The sequence below is a fragment of the Caloenas nicobarica genome, chromosome Z, assembly GCF_036013445.1.
Source record: "Caloenas nicobarica isolate bCalNic1 chromosome Z, bCalNic1.hap1, whole genome shotgun sequence".
NCBI lineage: Eukaryota > Metazoa > Chordata > Aves > Columbiformes > Columbidae > Caloenas > Caloenas nicobarica.
Genome location: NC_088284.1, coordinates 87,478,373 through 87,505,663, shown reverse-complemented (window position 1 = coordinate 87,505,663; position 27,291 = coordinate 87,478,373). Strand labels below are relative to the sequence as shown.

At 37.3% G+C, this 27,291-nt stretch overlaps 1 protein-coding gene across 1 annotated transcript in view; it reads left to right on the top strand.

Annotated features, from left to right (window-relative positions):
* The window catches only part of NTNG1 (netrin G1), a 150,962-nt gene extending 124,363 nt beyond the window's left edge, over window positions 1–26,599 (top strand). The window contains exons 6-7 of the mRNA XM_065656994.1: window positions 172–309; window positions 26,373–26,599. Coding sequence (XP_065513066.1) covers window positions 172–309; window positions 26,373–26,599 — 365 coding nt within the window. The remainder of the gene's footprint in view (window positions 1–171; window positions 310–26,372) is intronic.
* The last annotated feature ends 692 nt before the right edge of the window (window positions 26,600–27,291 follow it).

Genomic DNA, 27,291 nt, shown 5'->3' with positions numbered 1-27,291 from the left:
ATGCAAACAAATAAATGGACCTATATTAGTTATATTCACTACTCTAGATATCCTTAATAGACAGTCTTCCTTTACCTCTAGTACTGGAAGTGCACCTTTTATTGGTATTGAATGAATTACCACCATATGTGGACCTGAATCCAGTGTGTATGTGTTGTCTTGTTTCTGCAGACTGTTATTGTAACCCTTTTGGTTCAGTCCATGATCGCTGTAATGACAGAGGATTTTGTGAGTGTAAGGAGGGAACATCAGGGCCTAAATGTGATAAATGTCTGCCGGGATATATCTGGCACAGCTTGGGCTGTCAACGTAAGTAACTCAGAGTTGCCCCTCTCCTGCAACTTTGCTGCCTCTGCGTCTGTATGTTGTCACGTGCAGCTACTTAAGGGCAGAAAATGAGCAAAATGCTCTATGAGCTGTAAGGATGACATCCTGCCTCAGCCTCTTCAGAGGCTTCCAGATGAGGACAGTAAGTTGACTGTGCCATCCTTTTATTTCAATAGGGATTCATTGTCCTGTCTCTTTCTCTTGCTATTGCCTGGAGGAGCTCCCACTGTAATATGTCAATATGTGTATCTTGCCAGCTATGAAATAAGTTTTGTATACTAAACCATCAGGATATTAACTCCAAATTAAAAAATTCTTACTAAAATACAAAAGGTGATTTCTCTGCATGTTCGCTTTCTTCTGTACCAGACTTCAACTGCTTGGGTATCTTAACTATGTCCCTGGACAATAAAACTGCAAAACGCTGGCTCATTACCTGTTATAAATAATGAAACTAGACAAAAGCTAAAGGTAATAAAAATTGAAGGTATACTTAATATCCTTAAAATAAGAACTGAAATTTTGCAGAAATATTGCTAGAGCACATGTAGTTTCAATGCCTAGTTGTATATTAAGGCTCTCTTCTGGTTAACAGGTGTATACATTGGTATATACAGGATTGGACTTTTATTGCAAATTTATTTTGTAGTAAATTCTTAAGATTTGTTCTTTATAACCATTTTAAGCATCTACTTCCAGAAACTCTGGAGAGTCCCCTCATGTTTGTTTTTCACATTTCTCCCTGCCTCTCTGCATTCTTACACACACGTTGAAGAGATTTTTTACAAGAGCTTGCTTTTGATTTTTAACAGTGAGAAACACAAAACAGAATGTAATTAGACACCGATTAGCCAACTATGATAAAATTGGCTTTATCTCCACACAAATGTTCTAAATGCTCTAAAAAAAATGCAAATCTTATATCATAAATTTAAACAAAAAAGAAAAAAGGAGGGGGCAGGGAAAAAAAAAAAAACAAGCCAAACAAAAACAACTAGTGACTACTGCTGCCTCTCCAAGTGATAAGTACCTCTGAAGTAGAAAATTTGGGTTTGTGAAAATTCAGTAAATATATCTGGAAAGAAAACCAATAAATAAGGAATTTCAGGAAAGACTGTGGTGTTTAACCAATTAGCATTAAAGCTAGTACATGAAGAGAAAGGAAGTTTGCATGGGCAACATAATTAAATGTTACTTGAGAAAATTGGACCTTCTCAGCTTCTGCCAGAAAGCTCCTATTTATATTTGGCAGGTTATTTAAACCATACTTTTCCCATGGGGTTGTTAACTGTATTCTCATTTTCTGGATACTTGCACTTGAGTTTTGAGTCACAAGATTATAGAGCACTTGCAGAAAAAAGCAGGAGTGGTAGTGTTTTGAATCTCATAGTTCTCTTTTAGTAATATTTTGAAAAATCAGATCTTAGGTATCTCAAAAAAACCACTCAGAAATCACAGGACCTCCTACTGCCTTGCACCCCTTATGTAAAAGGAGATTATCACCCCCCCATATCTTACCCTAGGTGCCAGCAAAGTAAGCATCAGAACTTATGAAGCATTGAGATATTGTAGTAACATGAACCACAGGGGGGAAGAAAAAAAAAAAAAAAAGGAAAAAAAAAAAAAAAAAGGCAAACCAATACGATTCTCCACAGTAAAATTTGAATAAAGTACAGTAAAGAGCATGTCCACACAGCAGGTCTAAAAAAGATATTACGTAGCTAAGGTATTGAACAGGTCTGGAGGTCTGTGGAGCAAATTTTGCAGTCATATAATTAATATAATAACATATATGTACCAGCTTTTCAAATCAATTGCTTATTAAATGCAGTATTTCTTATCTTTTCAGGTTTGGACATTATAACCCCAGTAATGTTCTTTTAATGAGGATTTTTTGAGCCCAGCATATAATTAACCTGTTTTTAGCTGAATCAGAATATTTGTAAAAGCATTAGACAGTTTTTGGAAATGCAAGCTAGGGCCTTTATATTTGCTGACAAAACTAATTAAGTTTCCCTCACTGCGTTGTAATTTTCTGAACAAATCTCAATCTGATTGTGTAACTGTTAGATATTCTCCAAGTTTGACCAAATTATATAATCAAATTCAGAAGAAAAACAACTAGATACAGTTGTCAGTTTTATGAAACAGACGTCAAATTGTCATGTTTTACCAAGCACACACTGATTTAAATCGCATTTCAGGTGTTTTCATGGAGGAACAGAATTCCAATTAATTTCATTTTGTAGTGTGGCAATTTGAGCAAAGCTCAAAAAGATTATTCGTCTGGACATGTAGCATGTGGTTTTGATCTATTTCCCTAAGCTTATGCTATACAGAAATGTATATATGCAAAGATGGATACAAACACACACTCAACAGACCAATATGTTTTTGTTTACTTTTTGTTATACATAGCCTATCGGCATTATTAAGAAAATCTATTCTTATGGAGCTTTGATGCTAAAAATTATTGACCTAGGGCAACAAAAAGCTTGACCTATAAATAAGTTAAATCTATATCATGGCTAGTTGAATTACTTGTATGATTGTATTGGGAAACAGAGTGGTTTCATTTTATATATTAGTAATCCTATTTGGGAAAAAAACTCTAAAGTTTTGTGGTGTTTTCTAAGGTTCACAATTTATCGTTTGATAAATTACTGTTCATAGTCTACCTTATACCACACATGAGCAAAAGACACAAGCTATTATGTTCAGAAGTATTAATTTAGGTACCTCACTCTTACTGATTTCATCTAAAACCTTTGAGGATCTAGGCAGAGCGCTCATCACTTGCATCTCTGTGCATACAGAGGTCAGATGCAATTTCAGGCTTTGCCTCACAGATGAAAAGCACCGTGATAACAGCTGTTATCTTATTGAATTCAGGGTTTATGCTGCATAGACATAGCAGTCAGCAGGGCTGGTTGGTACAGGAAGGTTTGCTGCCCTCGGAAAAAGAGGCACAATAGATGCGACTGTGCCTTGCGCTAGGTCTAAGCCCTCCCCAGTACCATTCATGCCGCAGGCATTGTGCGTGCAGGGGAGCTGCTGGGGCTCAGCTCTCTGCCTCCCTCCCAGGCACCCACAATGGTTTTCTCACCAGCCTGCATACACAGATCAAAGCACGAGGAATGAATCCAGAACAGAAGAGTCTGGACTTGAATCCCTTTTAGAATTCCAGAAACATGAGAAAATACATAGCTCTATTTCACTTTTCTATTTCATAGAAATGAAACAAATTTCCTTTAAAAATGAACATGAAAACAGAAGGAAAAGCTCTGTGCCTGGCAAGAAATTTAACCAGCAACTACAGCTGTTTCGGGCCAGTCTTAAACTGAACATAGTGCTTTGTGATAAGAGGAACCTGTAACAAAAGGTAGAAATATTTACACACAGAACTGCCTGAGTTTAAAGAAATGGATGACGGCAAAATATTAAGCAGGAGCATTCGTTTGATTTCCTAAGTGTACTGCTCATAGCCTTGCATCTTTTGTATTTCTTGGCCATGACATTTCAGGTGACTAAATTCCGTTGCATACAAACAGGAATATTTAAAAATAACACCTTTTTATCACACACACAAGAATTGATTCCCAAACCAGCTGCATATTTATCCGATCTGTCAAAGAAAAGTGACTCGTTTGCTATCTCAGTTAACCAACACAGCTCAAATTTTCATTAGGTGTGATCACCCCACAGGGAAAAAGGTGAGAGAAGGTCCAATGATTAATATTATTCACTGTCTCCCTTCTTATAGTCAATGAGCAAATACAGACGTTGAACGTGCAGCCCCACAAAGGCCTAGACTGAATACAAGAGTTACCAATGGTAGCTCATACCCGAGTTAAATTCAGTGCATTATTTACTGTGAATCACTGTTTGAAATCACCTTGGTTTAATGGTGTAAATCTTAAACAATTAGCAAATGAGTTTTCACCTGGATGCCTTGCATCAAAACTCTGAATAGTTTATTTTCTTTTACCATTTTTCATTCATTTTAAGTAGTTCTTATTAAAGCTGGCAAAGGATTACACTCTTATCTTGAATGCTCAAACTGCGCTCAGGGCTTATATCTGTCTTCCAGACTGAACTTGTATTACTCTGCATCCTGTTAGATAATTCATATTCTGTCACAGTGTACGTTCAACTTATTATATGATTATTTAAATATAAGCTTTCTTGTGTGCATTTTATAATGTGTTACGAATGTTAGAAGCTGAGGCATTTGATCAAAATCATCATGCAGATTGAATTTCTGAGAAAATGAAACCTGAAATTGTAACCCTGGAACTTCTATTAACATTTTCTTTTGTAAGTTTGTGTTTACAATTCAACAAGATATGTTACATTTCTTTAAAAAAAAAAAAAAACTTTCTTGGAAAAATACATCTTGCACTTCTTTCTAGACAGATTAAATACATAAATGTAATTGTCTCCCCCCTTGAAAGTTAGTGATCTTTTATATGTTTGTGCACAAACATATCCTGTGAGTTCTTCAATACCTACACATTGAACTTTTGCCTGGGGAACTATACTCTGTAAAAAGAAATAAAAATTTGGAACCAGGATGCCCTGGCTTCCAGTTCACCTTTGCAACTGCCTGTGTGGGGAGCCATGGACAATCCATCTATATCTTTTACATCTTTTTGCCAGTAGCAGTTTTAGTGCTTTTAGCTGGTGGGGATACAGGAATTTCCCCTCCGCACAGCTGCTGTATGAACTTTCAGTTCTGGGGTGTTTTGGTGCCAGGACTGGTGCTAGTAAGTGCACTGCCACGCTTGCAGCTGGAGGGAAGTAAAATGTAGAAATAATTTATTAAAAAGGATAGTGTTCTGATGGGGCTGAATATTGCTGTCCCCAGGGAATGATCTTCCTCTGGTCCTTATAAATGAAATACTGATTTCACAATACCTGTCTTACATGATTGTTATGCAGACTAAAGAAATTGTGTGCATATAGGAGTTTGGATGTAAAAGGAACAGACTCTGCTTCAAATGGCTCCAAATTTAAATACAGAATAATTCTCCTTAAATCGATCCAGAATCCCATTGTTGAAACTCAAGGCAAGTGTGGCTTACAGACATAAGACAAGCAAGGCAAGATTGCAAACAAAATTACAGTGTTATTGAGCCTGATTCTCGGATGATGCAGAACACTGATGCCACTCACCTCAGGGGAAGCATGCCAATGACCTACACGTGTAATGCCATAGTGATAGCCTGGATCTTTTAAACCTGAGAAAAGACAACGTGAATGTGCATATCAACACATTCATTCCAAAATACACGACCTACAAAATAACCATAAACAGGGATACATAGAAAATTGTTCAAAGTATGAATTTCATTGAATGGTATTATTTTTTCATGAGATACTGGATTTGAACTGAGAAAAAGAAGGTTGATATCTCTCTGGATGGGGGACATTTTAGTTAGAATAAACATATCAGAACACAAACACTGTATTTAACAAAAATTATTAAGTGAAGCATCTTTCCTCTATGAAGAGCATAGAGAAGATGAAAACATAGAATGTTTTCTCTATATAGTTATTATACAGATCTACATAGTTAGTGTAGCATGCCTAGCTTGGGGACTAAGTCTCAAGCTGCTTTTAACACTGCTGCCTACAAAGTCTGTGAAATATTGTGGAAATGGAGGAACCTGCAGAGGGAATAGACTTGAGGGGCATTGGCGAGAGATCCAGGACATGATCTCAGTGGCTCTGTGCTAGAAGACAGGCTGCTGTGAACAGGATGGGGATTGTGAACTAGGTAACACCTGTGTGTGGGGAAGCCAAAGAAAAGAACAGGTCATAAATCAAGCAGAGAATGAGGCATAGAAAAGGTGGTTAGTTAGCACAGTTAACATCTTATTAAGAAGCACCAGGCTCTGAAGAGACTGCAGTTCTTCACTTCAGGAGATTTACTCTGATAACCTGGTGATACACTTGCTTTCTCCAAAATGAAAAGAAATGGTTCAGTAGCAACATTTACACAGCTGACCTTTAATAGAACAATTTTTCCCCAACAAGGTGAAGGATTGGATTGGCGCGAAGAGGTTGTTCTCCTCTTGATCTTGCCCTGGTGTCAGCTTCAAAGCTGCTATTCCATGGCTGTCTAAACTGCTCTAATTGCAAGTGCTGCAATCCCTCTTCTCCCAATTCCCAGCTATTTAGTCCCACGCCCCTAGCAATCTCTCAGGCATTTGTTTGACCTTTCATTGAACTATTTCAGATCTAACTCAGCAGGGCACTAACCAAACAAAGAATAGTTTTCTGCTGTGTTATTTCTGCGATATGAATCAGCAATGGGTTGAGCAAGCAGGAGCAGCCTGGGAGAGCATAACCCACTCAGCTGGGGGGTGATGTGCCCCTGGCAGCCAGCAGTTCGGCAGGACCAGGCTGCCAGGCAACTGGAGCACATCTGTGGGATCGGTATTCCCCTCTTCCCATCATTCATGTTCTGGTCTAGCAAGTTGCTGTTATTTTTACCAGACAAAGCCACAATTTCAGATGGATAAGCAGGTGCATAATTAGGGAAACTTCTTAAAAACCTTTTCCTTTAAAAAAAAAAAAGTTTTATACTCTCCCAAAATTAATAATAATTTTAAAAAAACCCCAACAACAGAAAACAAAACAAGTCTAAAATTCTCTTGTACTGAAGCAGAATCACAAATTTTTACAGAAGGGAAAAATAGGATTCTGCATGCAGAGTCAAAACAAACAGTGGTGAGGGACGTGAGCAGAGTGCACTTCCAAACAGCTCAGCTTAAAAAGAGTGAATATGGTTTCTAGGGTCTTCAGTGGTTTTGGTGCTATATCATGGGAGAGTTCCGAACAACTAAATATTAGGAATTCATGAAAAGTTAAACAAGTAGCATTATTTGTTTTCTTTCATCAGACGATTTTAAAGTGGTTAATATTTGATAGCACAATGATAAATATTTTAATATAGTATATTGCAGTCGGTCAGGAATAGATCAAAAAGATACAAAGTAAGCTCCACTAGATAAACTTTTATTAGGTACATGAAATAGAACATAAAGCTTGATAGCAATTACCATTTAATCTGTTCACATTTGGAAACATATTGAAGGGGAAACTTATAACTCAGTTAGTTGCTATGAATTTTTAAATGTTTGTTTGAACAGTGATGAGCAGGACTGCTTTTCCTCTGAAAAAATCTTTCACGTTTTCTTTTTAAGCCTGCTCAGTGGCCATAACTTCTGTGCAATTTGCCTGCTCGCTGCCTTTTTATGAGGACAGAAATAAAGACATAATAGCAGCACAGACACACCCAGACACATTTTTATGAAGGCGACTCATAAGGATCATTTAGGAGTAAGTGAAATAATCTCCATCCTACTTAACTGCAGATAAAAACTACTGACCTGAGGCAACTAAAGACAGTCAACACTTCCTATCTGGACATCAATGCAACTGATGGCATTGCTGACACCAGCACATACTCATTAAGATTTCAGTTATTGTTTTAGCTTCATTTACGCAAGTGCAAATACATCTTTCCCAAGAGATCCTCCTGTTCACAATGATGGCAATATGAAAACCAAAGTTTAGTTCAGAAGGAACTGATAGGTTTGAACTTGCAAGGTGCTGACCGCCTCCCTGCAAAGAAGGTAAGCCCCCCACAGTGTTATCGAAAGTATTATTAAAAATGCCTTTTAATATTATGTGTTAATAAACGGATGCCATGGAAGTGGGTATACCAAGATTCAGTCTATCTGTAAATCTAAGTTTTAAAAGACTGGCTTCCACCTTGAATGGATTTCTGAGTTATTCTAAGTACGGGGCACACCTGATATTGTGGTGTTTCTGCACTGAATTTTAACATGCTGAAAGGACATAATCCTAAAGTAATCAATATTTCTAACTTCAGGTTTGTATTTCTAACGAGCTGAGTATTGTAGTATCTAACAGCTAACAACCTGAAGGCTTTTTAATTACATACTACTAATATTAGAAGTACTTTCCAAAAGATTTTTAATGTCTTTACTTATTTACACTACTCATTATGAGTAACCTATAGAGGTGAAAAAAAAAATCTCAGACTGAAGATTTTTAAGAAATTTAGTTGAAATAAAGGAGCTATTATTTATTGTCAATAGCTTCAGTACTTCAGCAATGCACTTCTGAAAAAAAATAAAGACCTTCATAGAAAAATAAAAAATAAAGACACTCAATAGAAGTGGCATTTACACTTCCTGATTCCTACTTCACCCTATTGTTTTCCAGCCATCTTACCTAGCCCATTTTAGAGCTGGTCTTCAAAACTTTTCACTCCTGTGAGTCATCTTCACACTTGCATGCTAATAGACAGTAGAACATCTTCCAGCAGAAAATTAGGAAGTCTGTACGGAGTTAGACCAGGGATCGATTTACCCCAGTATCCCCTATTTGACAGTACCGGCCTTGAGTGTTATTTCATTCAGCACAGGCCTCCAAACTCTAGGAGGCTACAGTTTACGGATTTTTTTAGCCAAAGGGTTCATCAGTATCTTTATATTTATTTGGTCTCAATGAGCCTTTCATCCACTAAGTGCCTAATCACTTCTTGAGAGATTTATTATTTTGTTATCCAAACATCCTGGGCACAAGTTCACAATTATGCAAAGTGTAATAATAATAATAATTTCTGTGTTTTAACTGGCTGGCTGACAATTTCACTTGGTACTCCCTAGGTCTTAGGAGGAAAAGGTAATAAGAGTAAATGAATAATCATTTCCAATTCACATTTTCCATAACATTTGTGATTTTACAGATGTCTATTTTCCTTCAGTCTAGCTTCCCTTTTTTATGCTGAAGAAGCCTAATCTGGTTAAGCTCTCCTTTTACAGGAACTGCTTATATATATGATCACTCTTCATTCTACCTTTTTTGGTAGTACTACATACCTTTTTCAATACGCAGGACTTCATGCAGTGTTCAAGAGATGGGCTCATCATGAAGTTACATGCTGACATTGTGCTGGTTTCCATTTCATTCTTTTTTTCTGGTCCTAAAAAAATTCAAGGATCTATTTGCCTTTTAGGCTGATGAAGAACATTAAGTCAACATTTTCAATAAAATGCCCTGAACTACTCTTAAGGTCCCTTTCCTAAATGGTAAAAGCGAAGTATCAAGTGCATTGTTCTTGAACCTTAGAAATTCTTCTGGAGGTCTTTATTACAGTCACAATACTTTTGTAATATGAGCAAACTATTACATTACTTTTCACTCACTTTTCTAGCACAATTCTGCATGTGTTAAGTCCTGACACAGTTGTCACAGGACTGAGTAGTAGTCTCTGACATTTGTTCTTACCCTGTTTCCTATTATTCAATCCATGATTATTCCATGAAAAAAAAATAGGCACCAAAAAAACCCCTCGTTGGTTTCTTTGAAAAATTCTGCTGAGGGCTTTTGTGAAATCCTTTTTGGAGATTCGGACACATTATCATCTTGATCATTTCCATCCATATACTTTCTGATTCCTTTAAAGAAAAATCATCTACTAGGTTTGTACACAGTTAGTCTCCTGTACAAAAAGTTCACTCTTCCGCGCTCATCATGTTTGTTCATCTATCTGCCAATTCTAGTCTTCATTTCAACTTGCTTGCTGAAGAAGTTTTACTTGCTAGTCCTTAGTTCCTCCCAAGCTCCTTGGAGCTCTTCATAAATAGCACATCTGCCATAGTCCCTTCTTATAGTTTACCAAGCCCATCTTGGCAATTGAATTAGTACAATCACAGGTAAGAGCGAGAAATTTGTTTCTGCATTTTTAAAAAATTTTGGGATATTATTTGCTTCTGGTGATCTCATGCAACAGACAATCTTCCATGTTTTAAGAATGGTTTGTATAAACCGTGACACACCTCCAGAGCATGCCCCTATCAACATAGGCAAGAGCCTGGTAACATCCTAAAGCTATTCCATAGTTAATACTTCATAGTTTTTTCCCCTTCCCTTCCTTAAACACAATTCATTCACTCTAGAGACTTCCTAGAAAGTTTCTCCTTCTGATGTGTTTAGAAAAAAAACATTGATTACTAATTTTTATCACTTTACTATATCACTCCATTATTTCTGGCCTTCCTTGGTACTTTAGCATGTGCTTATAGTTAAAATTCTGAGAGTCTGTATTCTATTATTTTTTCCTCCCTTTTGTCAATTTCAACATTTTTCTTTACCGTTTGTAAATGTATTTCTTCATAAAATTTTATTTTATTCTGCTATCAAAGCAATTTTTATAAAAATCCTTTTAAATAATGGTCTTCTTTTTGATACTCACTTTACCCAGCGTCTCTAATACGACCAGCTCACCAAATCATCCACAAGCATTCTGCTCCCTTAGCTTCTCCTTGCATTTCTTTCTAATAAGTGCCTACATGATGATCTCCTTTTCCCCTAGATCTGTACCCCTGAGACATATACTAATCCTTCCAGTGACTTCAAATTCATCTTAAAGTTAAGCATGCAAGTAAATAGTTTGAGAAAGATCATAAGTACGATAAATTCAGAAACAAAAGCTTGATCTTATAAATGTCAGTTCAGCTTTTTGTCAGATCTTCGACTACTACCCTTTACCGCACAAATTTTAGTCAAGCTATTCATATGGGTAGCAACTATGAAAGTGAACACAACTTTACAGGATTCAGCCAATATGTATTTAGAGGGGACCAATACCCCATACAAAAGTACTGTGATGTTCTGTAAAATATTAATGGTATTGTTCTTTCAATTTCTTCCATCTCTGCACAATTTTGAGATATGATTTTGTTGATTATGAACTGTTCTTCTCTCACACTGGACTACAGTCAATGGCCAAATTATTAAGAGACTTTTAATGGAAGCCAAGTCAAGCCCATAATAATTATCCTGGCTTCTAAAGAGAATAATTAAGTTGTTAATAAAACTTCTACCTATACTCATCAGATGAGAAGAGAAAGATGAGACAGTGCTGGAAGTTTAAAGATTTCAACAAAAAGGGGAAAGACCTTGATCGTAATTCAGTTGTTGGTAATAATGTCTGTAGAAGATTACTTATAATTGAAATCAACTTGAAATAATTATATTAAAGAGACTGTTTTCATTAACAGCACTGATTTCAACATACAGCTGGGGTCCACAATGATTAAAGCATTATGCCCAAAACTATTTTATATTTTCATAATACTCTTTAGGTGCTATTTTTTTTTCCAATAACTATCTTTTTGTTCAAATGGAAGTGGAAAACCATGTAATAACAATTGTGCTGATGGCACTGTCTGAATCTAGAGACAATATTTTGGTTTGTACTTCTGTTTGTGGATCAATTTACCTGTTTCATTCCCTTTCTGGAGACTGACTGAAGTAACTCTTCAAGTCTTTCACACTTTACACAGGGTTTCATAAATGTCTGTATTTTCCAGATGTGCAAAGAATAAAGCATAACAAAATCTGTCTATGGATAAACCAAAATTCTGCTCCAGCTTATGGAGCCAGTGGCTGAGCTGTATACTGAGCATCTGTGAACAGCCAAACACAGACACCTTTATTTTTCTATGACACCTGTGTGCTAGCCCCTGTTCTTGCTCTATTTCCTGATTAAATTTGAAGGCTTTTCCAATGGACTCAAGAATCTATTCTTGCACTTCAAACTGCAAGGTTATAAGGAGTTCAGCCATTACATCCTTGGAAGAGGAATTCTCCCTTAAATAGTTATTTATGTGAGCCTTAAGAAATAGCACCAAGCAGCTATAGGTCAGGGATACACAAGGGCTACAAGAAAAAGAAATATCAGCTTTGTTACCCACAGATACTAACCAGTCCCCATATACGCTGACGGGGCAGGAGGGACAAACGCCTCCACTGTCCTCATTATAGAAATAGCTGTCCACGGGAGACAAATCCACAGGGTACTCTGTTAATGAGATGCTGCGTCACTGAGCTCTGAATGTTATACATACTTTCAATGGGAAATGAATTTCCCTTTAAAGCCAGAAGATCCTTGAAATAGGACTCTTACTTTGAAGAGTTTAGAATTTCATTTCCAAGGAGAGTAAAGAGAGTTTCACCACATGTAGCTCTTTCTTTAAAGAGCTGAAGCTGCATTTTGATAGTGAGGCAATAAGCTCTGACTAGCATCCAAAGAGAACAAGTTACTCTCACAAGGTTCAAAAATCTGGCTTACTTCCCACTGATTTCAAGAACAGGAGAATCCCACAATGAGATTTAAACTGAAGCCATTAGCGCAAGGAAATTCTTTTGAGGGCAAACATAGCATCTGTAAATCAGCCCCATTACGTTGAGATTATGCAGCAAAGTGCAGCTCTCTGCAAGGAGGCTTCAGTTCTCAGAAAAAGCATCTTATTCCACATAGCTTTACAGACAGATTACAATAGTGCATGACAACACAAATGTCTCAAAAATTGAGCCAGATGTTTTGAAATGCTTCAAATTACATATGCAACCATGTCATTTTGTACACAACTGGGGAGAAACATGAAAGGCTGCACGTACACAGCATAGCTTCTGCAAAGGTTTGAAAAACTGGGCCAAGATTTACACCACCTATCAAAATAAAGCCATACACTGCTATAATTTTTCTGCAATGACCCAAGAGCTTTGCTAGTTCATGCAAAACTATTACTGATTTAAAACACAACTGAAAAGATGCTTAGAGAAGTGTACTCCAGTTATATCTTCTCTTTTATTCAGTGGCAATATGACAACTTAGCGATGATGCTGCAGCCCACGCTGCTCTGCACCATTAGAAGACCTTAACTGTTTTGCAAATACAAAACATTGAGCCAGCCAGGATCTGTTGAGCACCTCCCTCACCACCTCCCACCCATCCTGGCTTTGGCCCAAACCCGTCTGTTCCAGTTCCCACCACTTCCCTTTAGCACACATCTTTCTCTTGTAGCCTAACAGCTACTCATTCTGTAGCTTTCTTGCAGTCTTCAGAAAACCATCATCCCACTCAGACCTGCCATGTTACCACTTGAGAAATGCTGTCTCACGCAGGCAGCATCAAAGCGTTGCATTTCACACTCCTCTCATGCGCTGACTTCGCTGGGCCTATGGTTCAAACCTGAGCAGGAATCACACTGGAGTTTCTCCTGTCCAAGATGTCGCATCTGTGCTGAGGTTGGCCCAGAGCTGGCTAGCTGTGCTTGCCATGGGGCTTCATGGAGTAGGAGGAGGTTGGTGTTTAAGCCTCAGTGACTGACCCAATAAGGGTCCAGACGGACCAGTCCTACAAAAAGCCATCCCACCTGGAATGACAGCCTTTTCTTGTCCACCGATATCACGTCACCCATCAGCCATCACTCTGCACAGGCACACAGCAAACACTGGCTCCCACCGTAGGAGGCAACGTAAATGAATACACACAGTTCCGGAGGAGCTGTGATCGGAGAAGTCAGATTCCCACTGCCGTGGCTGCCAAGGCTGCTGAAAGAGAAGGACAAACATGTGAAAGGAGTTGGGGGGTTCAGGTTACACAACAGCGGGGTGGCAGGGGGCAGGACTGGACCCAAAGAGGTTAACTTGTCAGGAAATACAGCTTCATCCAAATTCTATTTAGCAAAAATCTGTTTCAATTTGCTCTGAGAGTTCTACAAAGGCATTATGTTTTAAAAGAATATACAATGTTATAAAAGTGCATTTTCATAAAAATTGAGCATTTCTAGTGTGACCCTTCCTTCTCTAGATCAAAGGTGAGTATATGAGTTTGTAACATTGTTATGTCCACAGCTTCTCAGGAGCCTACGAAAATGACCAAGGCCTTGGCTTTTCAGTCTTAAGTGTGAATGGAAGACTTCTTGAGTAACACAATTACTTCTTTTCATCATGAGGTCTACAACGTATTTTTACAAATATATAACACACTGATTATATAGGATTTTATTTTGTTTAGGTTAATATAGATATCTTCGTTAGGTCTACAACGTATTTTTACAAATATATAACACACTGATTATATAGGATTTTATTTTGTTTAGATTAATATAGATATCTTCGTTATTTTTCAATTCCGGCACAACTTGAAAATCTAAAAATCAGAGAAAATAATTTTAAATAAAATAAAGCAAGTACTTTGAAGTGAAATAATATTTTGCAGTTATCTATTCCTTGTGGATATCAGGTTATTTCGGTCTTCACTAGTAATTAAATTTTAACACCTTTGTGCATCAGGATTGATTAACAGAAATATAAGTATGTTAATCAGCATGTCAGAAGTAATGCAAGATATAAAGCACAGAGGGAAATAGTTCTTATTCATGAGAGTCTTCTAAGTCTGTACTTTTTAATATCCTGAATTATCTAAACATTGTGTCATAGTAAGCAATAACATCCATGTTTAGAGGTATTATCTTTAGGTCATACAGGTGTAGAAAGAACTTTCCGGACATTAACCCAAACCAGCAAATGTTGAGTGCTCTCTTTCTGAGTCTGTTGTTATTGAGGTGTTTTCTACATTATATTATGGCAAAACTGTAGAGTTGATAAAATGAGATTAGTGCAATCCTGTTACTATTGCAATAACTTATTAGTAGTAGCCTGCATAACAATATTGTGAAAAATATGTAGGTTGCCTGTATGCAGTCTTCATCTGTATGGGTCAGTGTGTAATATTGAATTACGAATTCTAGCAGCATACTTATCAAAGTGTTGCTTTTGAAAAGACAAATAATCAGAGCTTCTGAAATTTTGTTAAGAGGCAATGTAATTAGATAAACCGTTATTTTATCTTTTGGTGAGAGCATCTTTTGGACATTTTTGCTGAATGATATTATAAGTCAGTTAAAAAAAAATAAAATAAAAAAACAAACGAACAAAAAACCCACACCCATACTCTCTTCAGCTAAAACACTGGCTAAGTCTATCACATTGGTTACACCTGTATAGCACATCACAGAAAAACTAGTGTGCCCAAAGAGGACTGTGTTGGAAAGCAAGCGTCTATTGTCTCTTTTCCCATCTAGTGGCTGCTCTGTCATGAAAACAAAGGCACAATGATACCTAGAGCAAGTCAGTGTGTAGCAATAAATACTGTTGATGAAAACTATCATGAAGCAGCTAATAGCTTTAATTATTTGATACATTAATTTATTAGTTCCCATTTTTGCTGAGTGCTACATGCCAGCTGTTTGAATCATCTTATTGATATTCTGATGAAAAGAGTAGGAAAGTAAAGCATTACACCGATTAAAACCCCACTTACAGGAGAGCATATTATTATCTGGTATATCTGAGAAAGGAATTTTGATACAAGAATCTGCCTGTTGAGTGCCATTTTTTAATTTTACTGTAATAATTAAAAATAGACAATAACATGATATTTTTAAAGGCCAAGCTAAAGCAAAGGCAATAAAAAACCATTTGCAAATCTTTCTATTTGTATATTGGGAACACTGTAAAGCTGCTAAAGTTCTGACTGGCAAGATTAGAAGGAGGTACATACATGACATGGATATTTCCAACTGTCAGAATATTTAGACATCTTATGCAATTGCATGTGACATTTAAGTGGACGAGATTGCATATTCCTTTTTTAAACTTCATAGTTTATAAGCCTTTTTCTAGCTGAGAGTCTCCGAACTCCCTTGGAAACAGGAATCAACTCTGCTGTTGCATTTATCTAATAAACAGGGTGATCTAGTAAATAGAACTGCGATTCACAGGACCTGCATTCGTTCTCTTCTTTTGTTGGTGTAGGCAAATCATTTGACTTTCCTTGGCATCAACTTCTCCGTTGTTCCCTGGCAATAACAACTCTTACTCTGAAGAGCTTTGAGAGACCTACAGGGCAGGGGTTTTATCCCCATACCAGAGCTAGCGCAACAAAAGCACTCTGAAGCATTTCATCCACATTCAAAACAAGTCGCTGCAGATTCAGAAAGAAGATCTCCTGATTCTCTGCATTGTTGCTTTAACAACAACAACAACAAACCCACCTCACATTTCATATGTTTTGTAAGAACTATATAAACATTTTACCTTTACCATTGTAATTAACGTTCACATAAACTCTGAATGTTCATCTGACAGATTCTACACCATCTACTTTGCACATTGGTGTTTTGGTCTCCTATAGTAGAGGATTATTGTGGTATCTTAAATCTCTGTTTTGAAAAATGCACTCAAGAGGAACATATAATGACAGATAAATATAAACTTGGCTTTACCTTTACTTGTGGCCCCTATAACATAGATGATTATAAGTCACACTCCCTTTTTTTAATTGCACAACCATTCCATTTTAATATCTTTGATACTTGATAGTGTAGTTAAAGATCACTGATGTTTCCGTTATAAATGCTGGTTTATGTAGTTTGGAAGTTGATCGTAACATATATTTCCAGTAGATTTTGTTACTATTTTTTCAAAATGCCCCATGCAATTGACTTTAAGACAAAGTAGCAAGAAGAAAGTTTGCAATGTTCAAATTATTTTAGATCACAACTTTAGAATAGCAGTGTTCAAAATTTAACTTGACATGAATATAACATCTTTTGTGTAATAAAAAAAATAAATACAACTAAGTCTGATTTAAAAGTAGCCATTACAATGCAAAATTATTACTTTGAATTCAAAGAATTTTTCTACACAATGTTTGCTATACGCAGCAAGTATTGTGAAATAAAATTTGCAGAACCAACCTTACTCCAAGTGATACTAAACTGACTATTAAAAATTTAGCTCTTTTGTAAACCAAAACCAGGACATATGTTATTAAGCTACAACAACTATGCTGCGTTGCACAATTAAAACTTTAAATAACTCATTAGCCTCCTCTTCTTTATCAAACACATCACGAACACTTTTGCTCAAATTGCCAGAGAGTACGCACACATGCACAAATGCGTCTTATGCAGGGTGTTTCAAAAAGACGGACCCAGTTTCAAAGAAAGAGTGTTTTCGAATTGAGTCCGTCTTTTTGAAACACCCTGTATTTGAGGAGCAAAAAATTAGGAGAGAATAAATTTTTTTAAATGCTGTGATCAAATAACATGAGATCACAACTTAATCTCAACGTTTTCACTCAGCAGCTCTCTGCAATAATTTTAAGTTGTGTCTACAAAGAACTTCAGGATCCAGGGCCATGCAGATGTTTTGAGGAATACCAATACATCCAACATATGTCCTCAGATTAGTATTATTGTGGAATTAATTTCATTATTAATAGAAGCCACTAACACATTCTCTCACTCTCTCCCCTTCCCCCCAAAAAATTTAGGAGAATAATTATTAGAATAATTCTAATCCCCTGAATCATTAGAAAATGTTTTCAGTTGTGATTGTCTTCTCTGGTTTTTGCTGCCAAATAAAGTAATAAGTGTGTGGAAATATTTCATGGGTTTTGAAAGTCTTCAATGCAGCATTAATTGGGAAGAATGGCAGAAAGAGAAACTATTGTCTTTGTAAAAAAAGAGAAATTATTTGTGGTTTTTTGTGTCCGTTATTGCAAGTCAAGCAGCCTAGCAGCCAAGGATGCAGAACACTCAGCCTTTTATATAATTCATAATCATGTATTTGAATTGCTGACCTTTGCATGCTCCTGCTTTGGTTTGCTCTCCAGGCTTTCTTCTGCCTTTCCACGCCCTGTAAAAGTGATACATGTTGCAGCTCTGTTTGATAGTTCTTGGGAACTTTTAAGAAAATACAATTGTCATGCATGAAACTGAAAATGCTGCTGTTCAGGCAAAGCCAGACCCCAACAGCCGCCCAAGACAGGCAGGCGCGCCCCTGGCAGCCCCCTGCCACCACTCCCACATGCCAAAATCTCTCACAGGTCTGACAACATACCTGCCAGCTCCCTGTACGTGTCTGAAATGCCCTTTGGAACCTCTCATGGCAGTAGCTACTTATATTTAGGGAACCAAATCCCAACCTCCAACTGTTCACAGGGCCTTTTGATGACCACTTCTTCTGTATCTGAGTTTTTGTGCGTAGCTAGTTTTTATTGATAGCTGCTATATCCAAACCCTGAACTTGCTGTTGACACTAGTTAAAAAAAAAAACCTCACACAAAAAAACCCCAAACCTGTAGATTCATTGCTTCTCTTCCTAGTTAAGGAAAGGGAAGACAGATCATGTAATAATGTTCATTTATCTCCAGGAACCTAGAAATAATGGCACTGCAGCTTACAGCTTTGTAAGTGGAATATGAATGATGCGGGTACACAGTCCCTTAGGAGTAACTAAAGCTAAGATGTAGCTTATTGCTCTCCTGAGATTATCCTAAAATATGATGAGGGTCATACCAATTCAGTGGTCCTCCTTCATAAGCAAAGCAATAAAAAGAATGGGGAATTTTTTTCCCCCACTTTGGGAATCATTCTCTTTTGGAGCAGTATAAAATTGGAACCATCAAAATCGGAAAACTGAAAGGCTAATCTATCATTTCCTGAAACTGAGGAAGATTGAAAGGTATTATCTCAGCCATAATTCTTAGATAACTAAATCTGGATTTGTTTTCAGTCATTTTAACAAACAATCTTGTGTTGTTTCTGCCAAAGCTGCTATGGCTTCTCTGTCGTGCACAATCGTCAATTCGAGATTCAGTTCTCCCTCTTGTCCCTTTGACAGATTTGATGTATTGCTTCTCATTATCTTTTATTAATTAAATCCAAGTGTTTTAGATTAAGAATAGAGAAAATACAGGCACAATCCATGAAACAGAGTAACTTTCTGCCTCTGGTACCCTTACATCATGGTTAAAATAAAATTTGTTCTGTAGAGGATTTTGCTCTTTCAGTAGTGAAGTGTAATCGATTAAGCGTACCCATGTGGATGCTGGGATAAATTGGTACCTATTTACAGGAGAGAGGAATCACCATCCTTTCCGTGGCTGGGCATGAGGGAGAACTCTGAATAGCAGCTGCATCTTCTTGTGGAAACTCTGAAGAATCTTCCTGCAAGTTGCTTAGAACTGGCTTAGCTTTGTAGTGAGAATTGTGCAGAAAGAACAGAAATTACATGTAGGCAAACAACATCAAAACTCTACCAGAAATTTTCAGCAAACACAGTACCTCCATTACCCACCTATTCATTTACTCCCTGATAAATTAATAAAACTGGTTTGCTAAAAAATCAAGTGTCATTTCAATTGTGCCTCCAATGAGCATTGCTAAGACAAGATGGAGATGTCTGCCTTTAGAAACTACTCTCACCTGGTCAGTGTTTCTTTCCTTGTATGGTTGGCAATACAATTAATCACAACATTGTTTCAACCTCGCACTGGAGATCTTGGCATTAACGTTTGTCATTTTATGACTGTAATTTTGACACAGTAAGATATGTTTTAGGCTTGTACTTGTCTACACAGCTTTCTTTTGTCTTAACTTCAGAATGTGCCTTGGTAGATAAGCACAAACCAGTTTTCTTTTCATGCACTCAGAACATCTACCTTGTCTTGATTTGACAGTATCCTGAGATAGTCTTACTGATCCCACTACAGCAAATGTTGAGTTAGCATCACTTCAAAAAAACCCAAATCATTATGAATATCTCATTTAAAAGAGCAATAGCTGTTTTTCTTATCAGTACATCTGTAGCTTAAAACCACTGAAGAAGTCTGATCAACACTGATGTGTATTTGTGGTAGCAAAACATTTAAAAACCATTTGGCACTAACCGTAACTGGTAACAATAAAAATCTAATAATAATCTAACAGTAGATCTAATTGGGAGACAGGCAGGGGGAGAAATCTAAGAGACAAAACCTCCCAGTCAGTTATTAGCCACTGATTACGCAAATTAATATGATACTTATGTTATAAAAATTTGCAGCTTTGTCATGTGCTGTGCAACACTATTCATAAGAGCAAATGACAGCTTCTTTCAGAAGCCTGACTACTCGCAAGTTTTCCCATGCCCTTATATGCTCATTCCTAACATTTATGTTATATGGGTGAAATCTTATGAGTCAGCGAAGCTCCACACAGAGATCTTTAACACACAGTAAGTACATATTGTGGTTTTAGGATTGTTTTCAATAATGGAAATAATTTGTTGTTGTTAACTCTGGCAACTTCAAAATATTTTGATTGTGGTCACTTATATTCCGAGACAACTGGAAACAATTTTAAACCTTTGCATTTGAATGAGACTTAAGTGTTTTGCATTCCCCAATTCGATTAATGTTTATTTGAAAAATTATGGGGAAAATATTACTAATACCTTCACAACTGCAGAGGTTTTCTTGTGCATGTTTGCTCTACGTATGTGTAGATAGCTGTATTCTTATTAGGCATACACACAAGCTTCCTCATTTGTTGCAATTTTATTCAGTAATTGTTTTTGGCATTTATTGATTAAGTGATCACATTTTTAGAGAATAATGCCTGATAGTTACAGAATCTTTATATTATTCATAGGAACTAATTTTGTGTTTGGCAAGAAATTGCTTGTGCTTGGCCTCAATTTGCTGAACTTCTTTATGTAGTGAGATGAAACCTCATTTTTTCATGGCCCTTCAACAATGTGCTGTTCACAGCTCTCTATATATAGACCACCACTGCATATATTGAAGCTACCTAGGAACATCATTACTGAAAACATGGGTTTCACTGTGCTTGGTTATTTACTCACTTCTTATGCCAAGACAGAATATTCTGTTAGAATGTGTGCTGAAAACTTCCACATAAATGAATTCACATTCTTTACTAGATGAGAAGTACCAAGGAAACAGATGCATTAGAGAAAAAACAGCGAAGAATAATTTCTTCAGCCACTTGACCTGCATGCTCTCAAAGTTATGAACGCTGGGTGGAATCCAAGGTCACAAAATTCTCATGATTTCAGTAGTGCCACTCACACAAACTACTGATGAACAGTGTGGAAAATTCACTGCAGCAGAAGTAGGGTCAAAGCTTGCATCAGTGCTTTAGAATAGACCAAAATGTTGTGTAATATATTCAGAGCTGTCAACCCACCAACCTGTCCAGGGACTATAATACTCAAGATCTGGGAGACAAAGAGGAGAGAAGTGAAGAGATGGTTTTAAAAAGAAAGAGAGGGAGAGACAAGGCTGTTAACAAATGATATCACAAAAAAAAACATGCTGAAGAAAAACAGTGATGAGAAAGATCATACAAAACATTTATTGAAATAAAACACTTCAGACTTCAAGAAAACAAGCAAGGACGTCTAATAAAATGTTTTCTTTCTGTGACTTTATCAATAATGGTCTTTATGCTATTCCCGCAATAATGAAAATGTCATAATAAATGCAGATCTTGATTCAGAAAGTGAACACCACCTACCCCAGATCAAGAAAGTGTCCTTTTGAATACATTAATTTCTTTTATTCTATAGGTCAATAGCCTGTCCTTTTTCTTTTATTCATGTGGTTGACTCCCCTGAATAAGACGCTACTGTAGGCAAGCTGTACAAAAATTAAAGTAGCACAAAGAAAGGAACAAAATGTATTTTATCTTCTCTTGGATGGCCTTCTGGAAAGATAGTAGGATAAAAGAAGTTGTGTTTAAGTCCAGTAGCGTATTGTGCTTCTGTCTGAGCAGCGGGCAGACCAAAAGCCCTGTGCATGTGCAGAATCAGCCGCAGTTGTCCATCTCTTTTCTTTCAAGAAGATGCAAAGCTATTAAAGTTGAATTTTGCCAGACTCAGAAATTTTCATGTATTACTCACATTTGAAGACAAAAGTAGACATTTGTCAAACAACTAAGCTACTCTTAATACATTTCATTGAATACCCAGTATCAATTCTATGAAACACTAGAACATCACTTACCCCTTGAATTGCTTTAGTTGGTTGAAAGACTGGATATTTTCCCCTTGTTTTCCTTTTATATTCCATTACCAAATGTAACAACACTGGAATTACAAATTAAGAATATTTTGTGACTTGTGACAAGGCATCTTTCACCATCATTTGCAGAGGTCTTATCCTAAAAAAGAAGCTTCAGTATTTTATTAATGATTACTTTGGAAAATACGTTTACGTTTTAATTAAAAATAACAACTCTTACTAATTGCAGGACATTGTTTGCGGGGTGTTGGTTGGGGGGTGAGGGGTCGCCCCAAGGACAGAGAAGCTTCAAACAGCTATCCATTTTTACATGTGGCTTTTTTCTGTCTCCTTTGTATAGTGTTTCGAGGATCCCATAATCAAACCATAGCTTAGATTTTAAATTGAATTATGAAAATAACATTTACAATTTTCCTTTATTTTACTTTAAATATTTAACTTCCCACAGTAGCACAAACCTGGAGACTAAGCTCAGAAATATACCCCAAAAAGGCCTGCAAAGCTCTCCAGAGCAAATCACATATCTCTGTTTTGTTTCTTAAATGATCGGTTTGATGTCGTATCTTCTAATTAACGAAGATCTGCCAGCAAATCCACAGCTTATTCAGCCACACAAATCTTAATAGTTATGTACAATTACTACAGAACCTGTTCTTTTACTTGCATCACTTCTCCATATTTTATTCTTTGATCAGAACTTGATACCTGATGCCTTTCAGATTAATTCAAACTAATTTTTCATTATTGTTACTTTTAATAATGAAGATAAGGCAGAACTGGTTCAACATCTCTCAGCAGTGCAGGCGACATTGCGCTGCTTGGAGTATAAGAAGGGGCAAGGGCATGGCAGGCGGGAGGGGTACAAGGGGCAGGAAAGCCCTGGATTGCCCGGCTCGCTGCTCCTGCTGCCTGGGGAAACCAACAGGCCAAGGGCCAGGCACAGGCTGGGGCTCCGCCAGCCCTGCCTGCGCCCCCCAGCCCTGCCTGCGCCCCCCAGCCCTGCCTGCGCCCCCGCACCAGCTCTCCTTGGGTTACAGAGCAAGGGGTCTGCAAGGTCCCGGCTCTTCCCACCCTGCGCAGCAGCTCCCGGGTCACTGCCTTCTCCACTTCTTCATTGCGTTATAACATGTATCATAGCCAAATTCTGTGGTACTATTAGAAACATTGTTAATTTTCATAACAACAATTAATATACTTGCCTTGCTTTGGTCTTGGCAGCATGCCAACTACTTTTGTTTAAGGCATACATTTTGTTTTAAATTCTGGTGAAAGTGCTCCAGTGAAAGTACTTTATGCTGCTGATGTGCTATACTCATTAGCTATAGCTAATCCAATTCCTAAATGGAGTAAACATAATTAGTTAATATTAAAGTTTTTAAAGTAATCCTGACCATACTTTCGGGAAGCTGGAAATGGTATTAGAGTTGGTCGGAATAAAATTAAAACAAAATTGGCAAAAAATAAATAATGGGGTTTCAGAAAATTTTCAGAATTTAACTTCATTTAAGTTCCAAATCACCACAGTTGCTACCTACATGACACATGTATGCGTGTACATGCGTGTGTGCACGAGAAGGAGATACAAGGATGAAAATAAGGAAAAGAAAGCTGCGACAACAGAAGCTTAGCAATTCCAGAATTTTCAGCTGCATAGTAGTTTGCTGAGACCATTAAGATCTACCTGGTTTTACTTCAATGTTTCTGTGGGCAAACTTTTAAAAGCATGCAGGAATAATGAAGAAGAAATAAATAGGCTGATTTTAAAAGTAGCATCTCTAACACTGTACCCAGGACGTTGCAGACAGCAATGATTAGAGGCATTTGACAGCAGCCTCCACCAGCATGTCAGGGAGAACAGCCGGCACATAGCACGACACAACTTCAGCCAGGTTTATCCAGCACCCCGCAACTCTGGATCAGAAGCTGGGCTGATGGCCTCGTAAAATAAAAGGCTATAATTGTCAAAATAAGTTTTAAAATAGGAAAGTTATTGGAAAATAAATTTGGTTTACTGAATACTTGGAAAAAATTGGGTAATGTATTCAGGGCCAAACACAAAGTGAAATACGTCATCTGTTGTTTAAGTGGTGTGTAATTAACTATTTATTTCCACCCAGTTATTCAAGGCAAACAATGGTCAGTATTGATGGACAGATACGTCACCATTGCCTGAACTGCAGGAAGCATCCCAGTGATGAGCATTCTAGAACAAGCAGATTCAGTAGCTGTACCATCAGATAAAGTATTTTGATTTTGCATATTGATACAGCTAAATATACACAATATGAAAAACAAAGTCAGCTTTAAGGATACATAGCCGCAATTATAAGAGATGTAACTCAAATATTGACTTTTAAAATAGAGGGGGGTTTTTTTGGCATGTTACCATTATATTTTTCTGGGTTATCTCATCACATTTATTTGGTGGTGATTTACTGTTTCTTGTACATAATGTAAACACTTTTCTGTAATGTATATAGAGAGCGTTAAAATTCAGACATATGGCTGTCATTAACAATATGTGGGTTTTGTTGTACCTTAGTATTCAAATTTTGACATTACAATTCAGAAACTGGACAATCTTAAATCCATAGCACTTCATAAAAAACTTTGCTAAAGAAATCACTGAAAAAATTATCTAACTGTTCTCTCAATTGCATGTATGAGTTTCTAACACGCTGCATTATTATTTCACCCACTTGGATGCAAATCATTAGAAAGCAGTTGTCAGAGAGTCCTTCTAGAGCAGGGGTGTCAAACTCCTTTTCCCCAGTGCCACATCGGCCTCGCGGTTGCCTTCCAAGGAGGGAGCAGTTACATTTACACAGTCCTAAAATTACACTCGGCCCTCGGAAGGCAACCGCGAGGCTGATGTGGCCCCTGGTGAAAAAGAGTTTGACACCCCTGCTCTAGAGTGAGAAAATTATTTTTCTGAAAGCAAGCCAAGACAGATGAGATTACCAGTAAGGTTGCTGGTGCACAAAATTGTATAGATTTATATAGAATTGCATCACTTAAGAACTTGGACTGGTTTTAGTTCTCATAATATTTGGGTTGCTTTTAAAAATAAGTAAATTAACATTAATGAAACTGTACTTTCTTCTAGCAACAAATAGCAATGTTTAAAGTAAAATTAACAATATCTTCCCTATTCTTAATTATTTAAGGTATTTCCAGGCCAAGGTACGCATAAACAGCATATAATGTTGAGTCTGCTTCTAAACCTAATAACCTTTTCCTTCATTCCCTGAGGGAAAATTTTTACTGTTACGTTCTGCCCAGATAGTACGTGCAAAACCTTTACTAAAATCACCACTCCTATGGAAGAGAGAGCTGTAATCAAGCACGTATTCTGCTAGTGATATCACCTGGAATAAAACACAGATTGACACATTTAAGTAGTATGTTCCTCATCTCTCTATATATTTACCCAGTGAAATATTTCAACTGATATTAAGTAATACAAAGTAAAGTTGCCGGTTTTTCAAATATGATAACATTATGCAGTTCTAAAACTTTTGCCTGTCCTATTTTCTCTTAACTCTTTTGTCGAATCTGATTTCCAAAATTATTATATCAGCTACAATATCTAAGACAGTTTTAAGGTGCCAGTTACCCTTGTACCAAAGCAGCCAATCTAATTAAGAAGAAATATTTGATCTGTAATGGAAGCAACAACATTATCTTTTATTTTCATATGTATATACCATATAATCCCCATTGAATAGCATGCTGAATTTCTTGCCTGTGCTTGCCCTTTTTTGCGTATTTTTTTCAGATCATTAATACATGCAGTTCTTGATTATAAAACCCTGCCTCCTCATACAGATCTTTTTGCTTCAGCAAAGCCATGTTGCATTTTTAACCACTATTCATGCTTTCCAAAAGCTGCAGATACATTGCCCCTTTCACATAACAACACAACCACCTACAGTTCCAGTTCAGTGGTAACTATAAAAATGCAGACACTGGTACAAGGCAGAAATTAGTATTCACATTATTTCATTATTAATCATTATTAATATTCTCATAGTCAGTGGTCTGAAATGAATGATATGGTTCTCCAAGAACACGTCTTAAAATTAAAAAGGATGAGACAATATCAAATCAAATAAAAAATTCAGACTTGAAGTGTTTAAAAAATTACATCTCTTGTTCCCATGTCTCAGGAAGAAGGGGGAGGTAGTGTTTAAATTCTGGTTTTAGCATCAAGTTTCTCCTGTAGATGAATTTATATTTATTCTGCTTTTCTTTCCCTCCCTCCCCTGCTATCTTGCAGCAAATGTATGTGACAACGAACTACTGCATTGCCAGAACGGAGGAACGTGCATCAACAATGTGCGGTGCCAGTGCCCTCCAGCTTACACGGGCATTTTATGCGAGAAGTTGAAATGCGAAAGGGATCCAGGAGGCTGCGGCCAAAACTCCGGCCAGGCGGCAATATCACAGGGGCCTCTACTGCTGCTGACTGCTCTGCTGGGAGCAATGGGGCTCTGCCCGTGCTAGACTCCGTATGGATGACGGCATCACATTCAGACTGCTGCAAATGAACGTGCCACATGAAAACAAAACAGAATCCAAGCGTTTGCTACTGAAATTTAAAAAGAAAAAAAAAAAAAAAAAAGAAGAAAAAAATAACCACATACAAAGTCAGAAGGCCGAACTGAACTAAGCCATATTAATCAGTTACGGACGGGGCTCCGAGTCAAGACTGTTCACCTCTGACCCCAGACAAGTTGGCACCTGCCTATTCTGTCAAACCACTGCTGGCTGCAAAGCTTGCACAGGACTGAAACGGCTTTGACAGCCCCCAGGAGGGGAAGAGAATTTAAAAGACGTTTGCTACTCCTATACGGTGCGGCACTGTACCTCTGCCCGGCGTGTGGACCGACCAAATAAAGGCATTCTTTGCTGTCAGTGCATTGTGGGTATAAGGAAATCTGTAAAAGCTGCCATATTGGCCTGCTTCAGTCCCCGAATCCTTTCCAACCTGTGCTTTAGTGAACGTTGCTCTGTAACCCTTGTTGGTTGAAAGGTTTCTTTGTCTGATGTTAGTGATGCACATGTGTAACAGCCCCCTCAGTACCACTCAAGCCAGTCATATCCTTGTATACCTTAGCAGCACTGCATCAGGGAGATGCTGTGTTCACCTACTGTACAAGAGTGGCTATAGGAAAAAAGTGTATTTATCCTTTTGT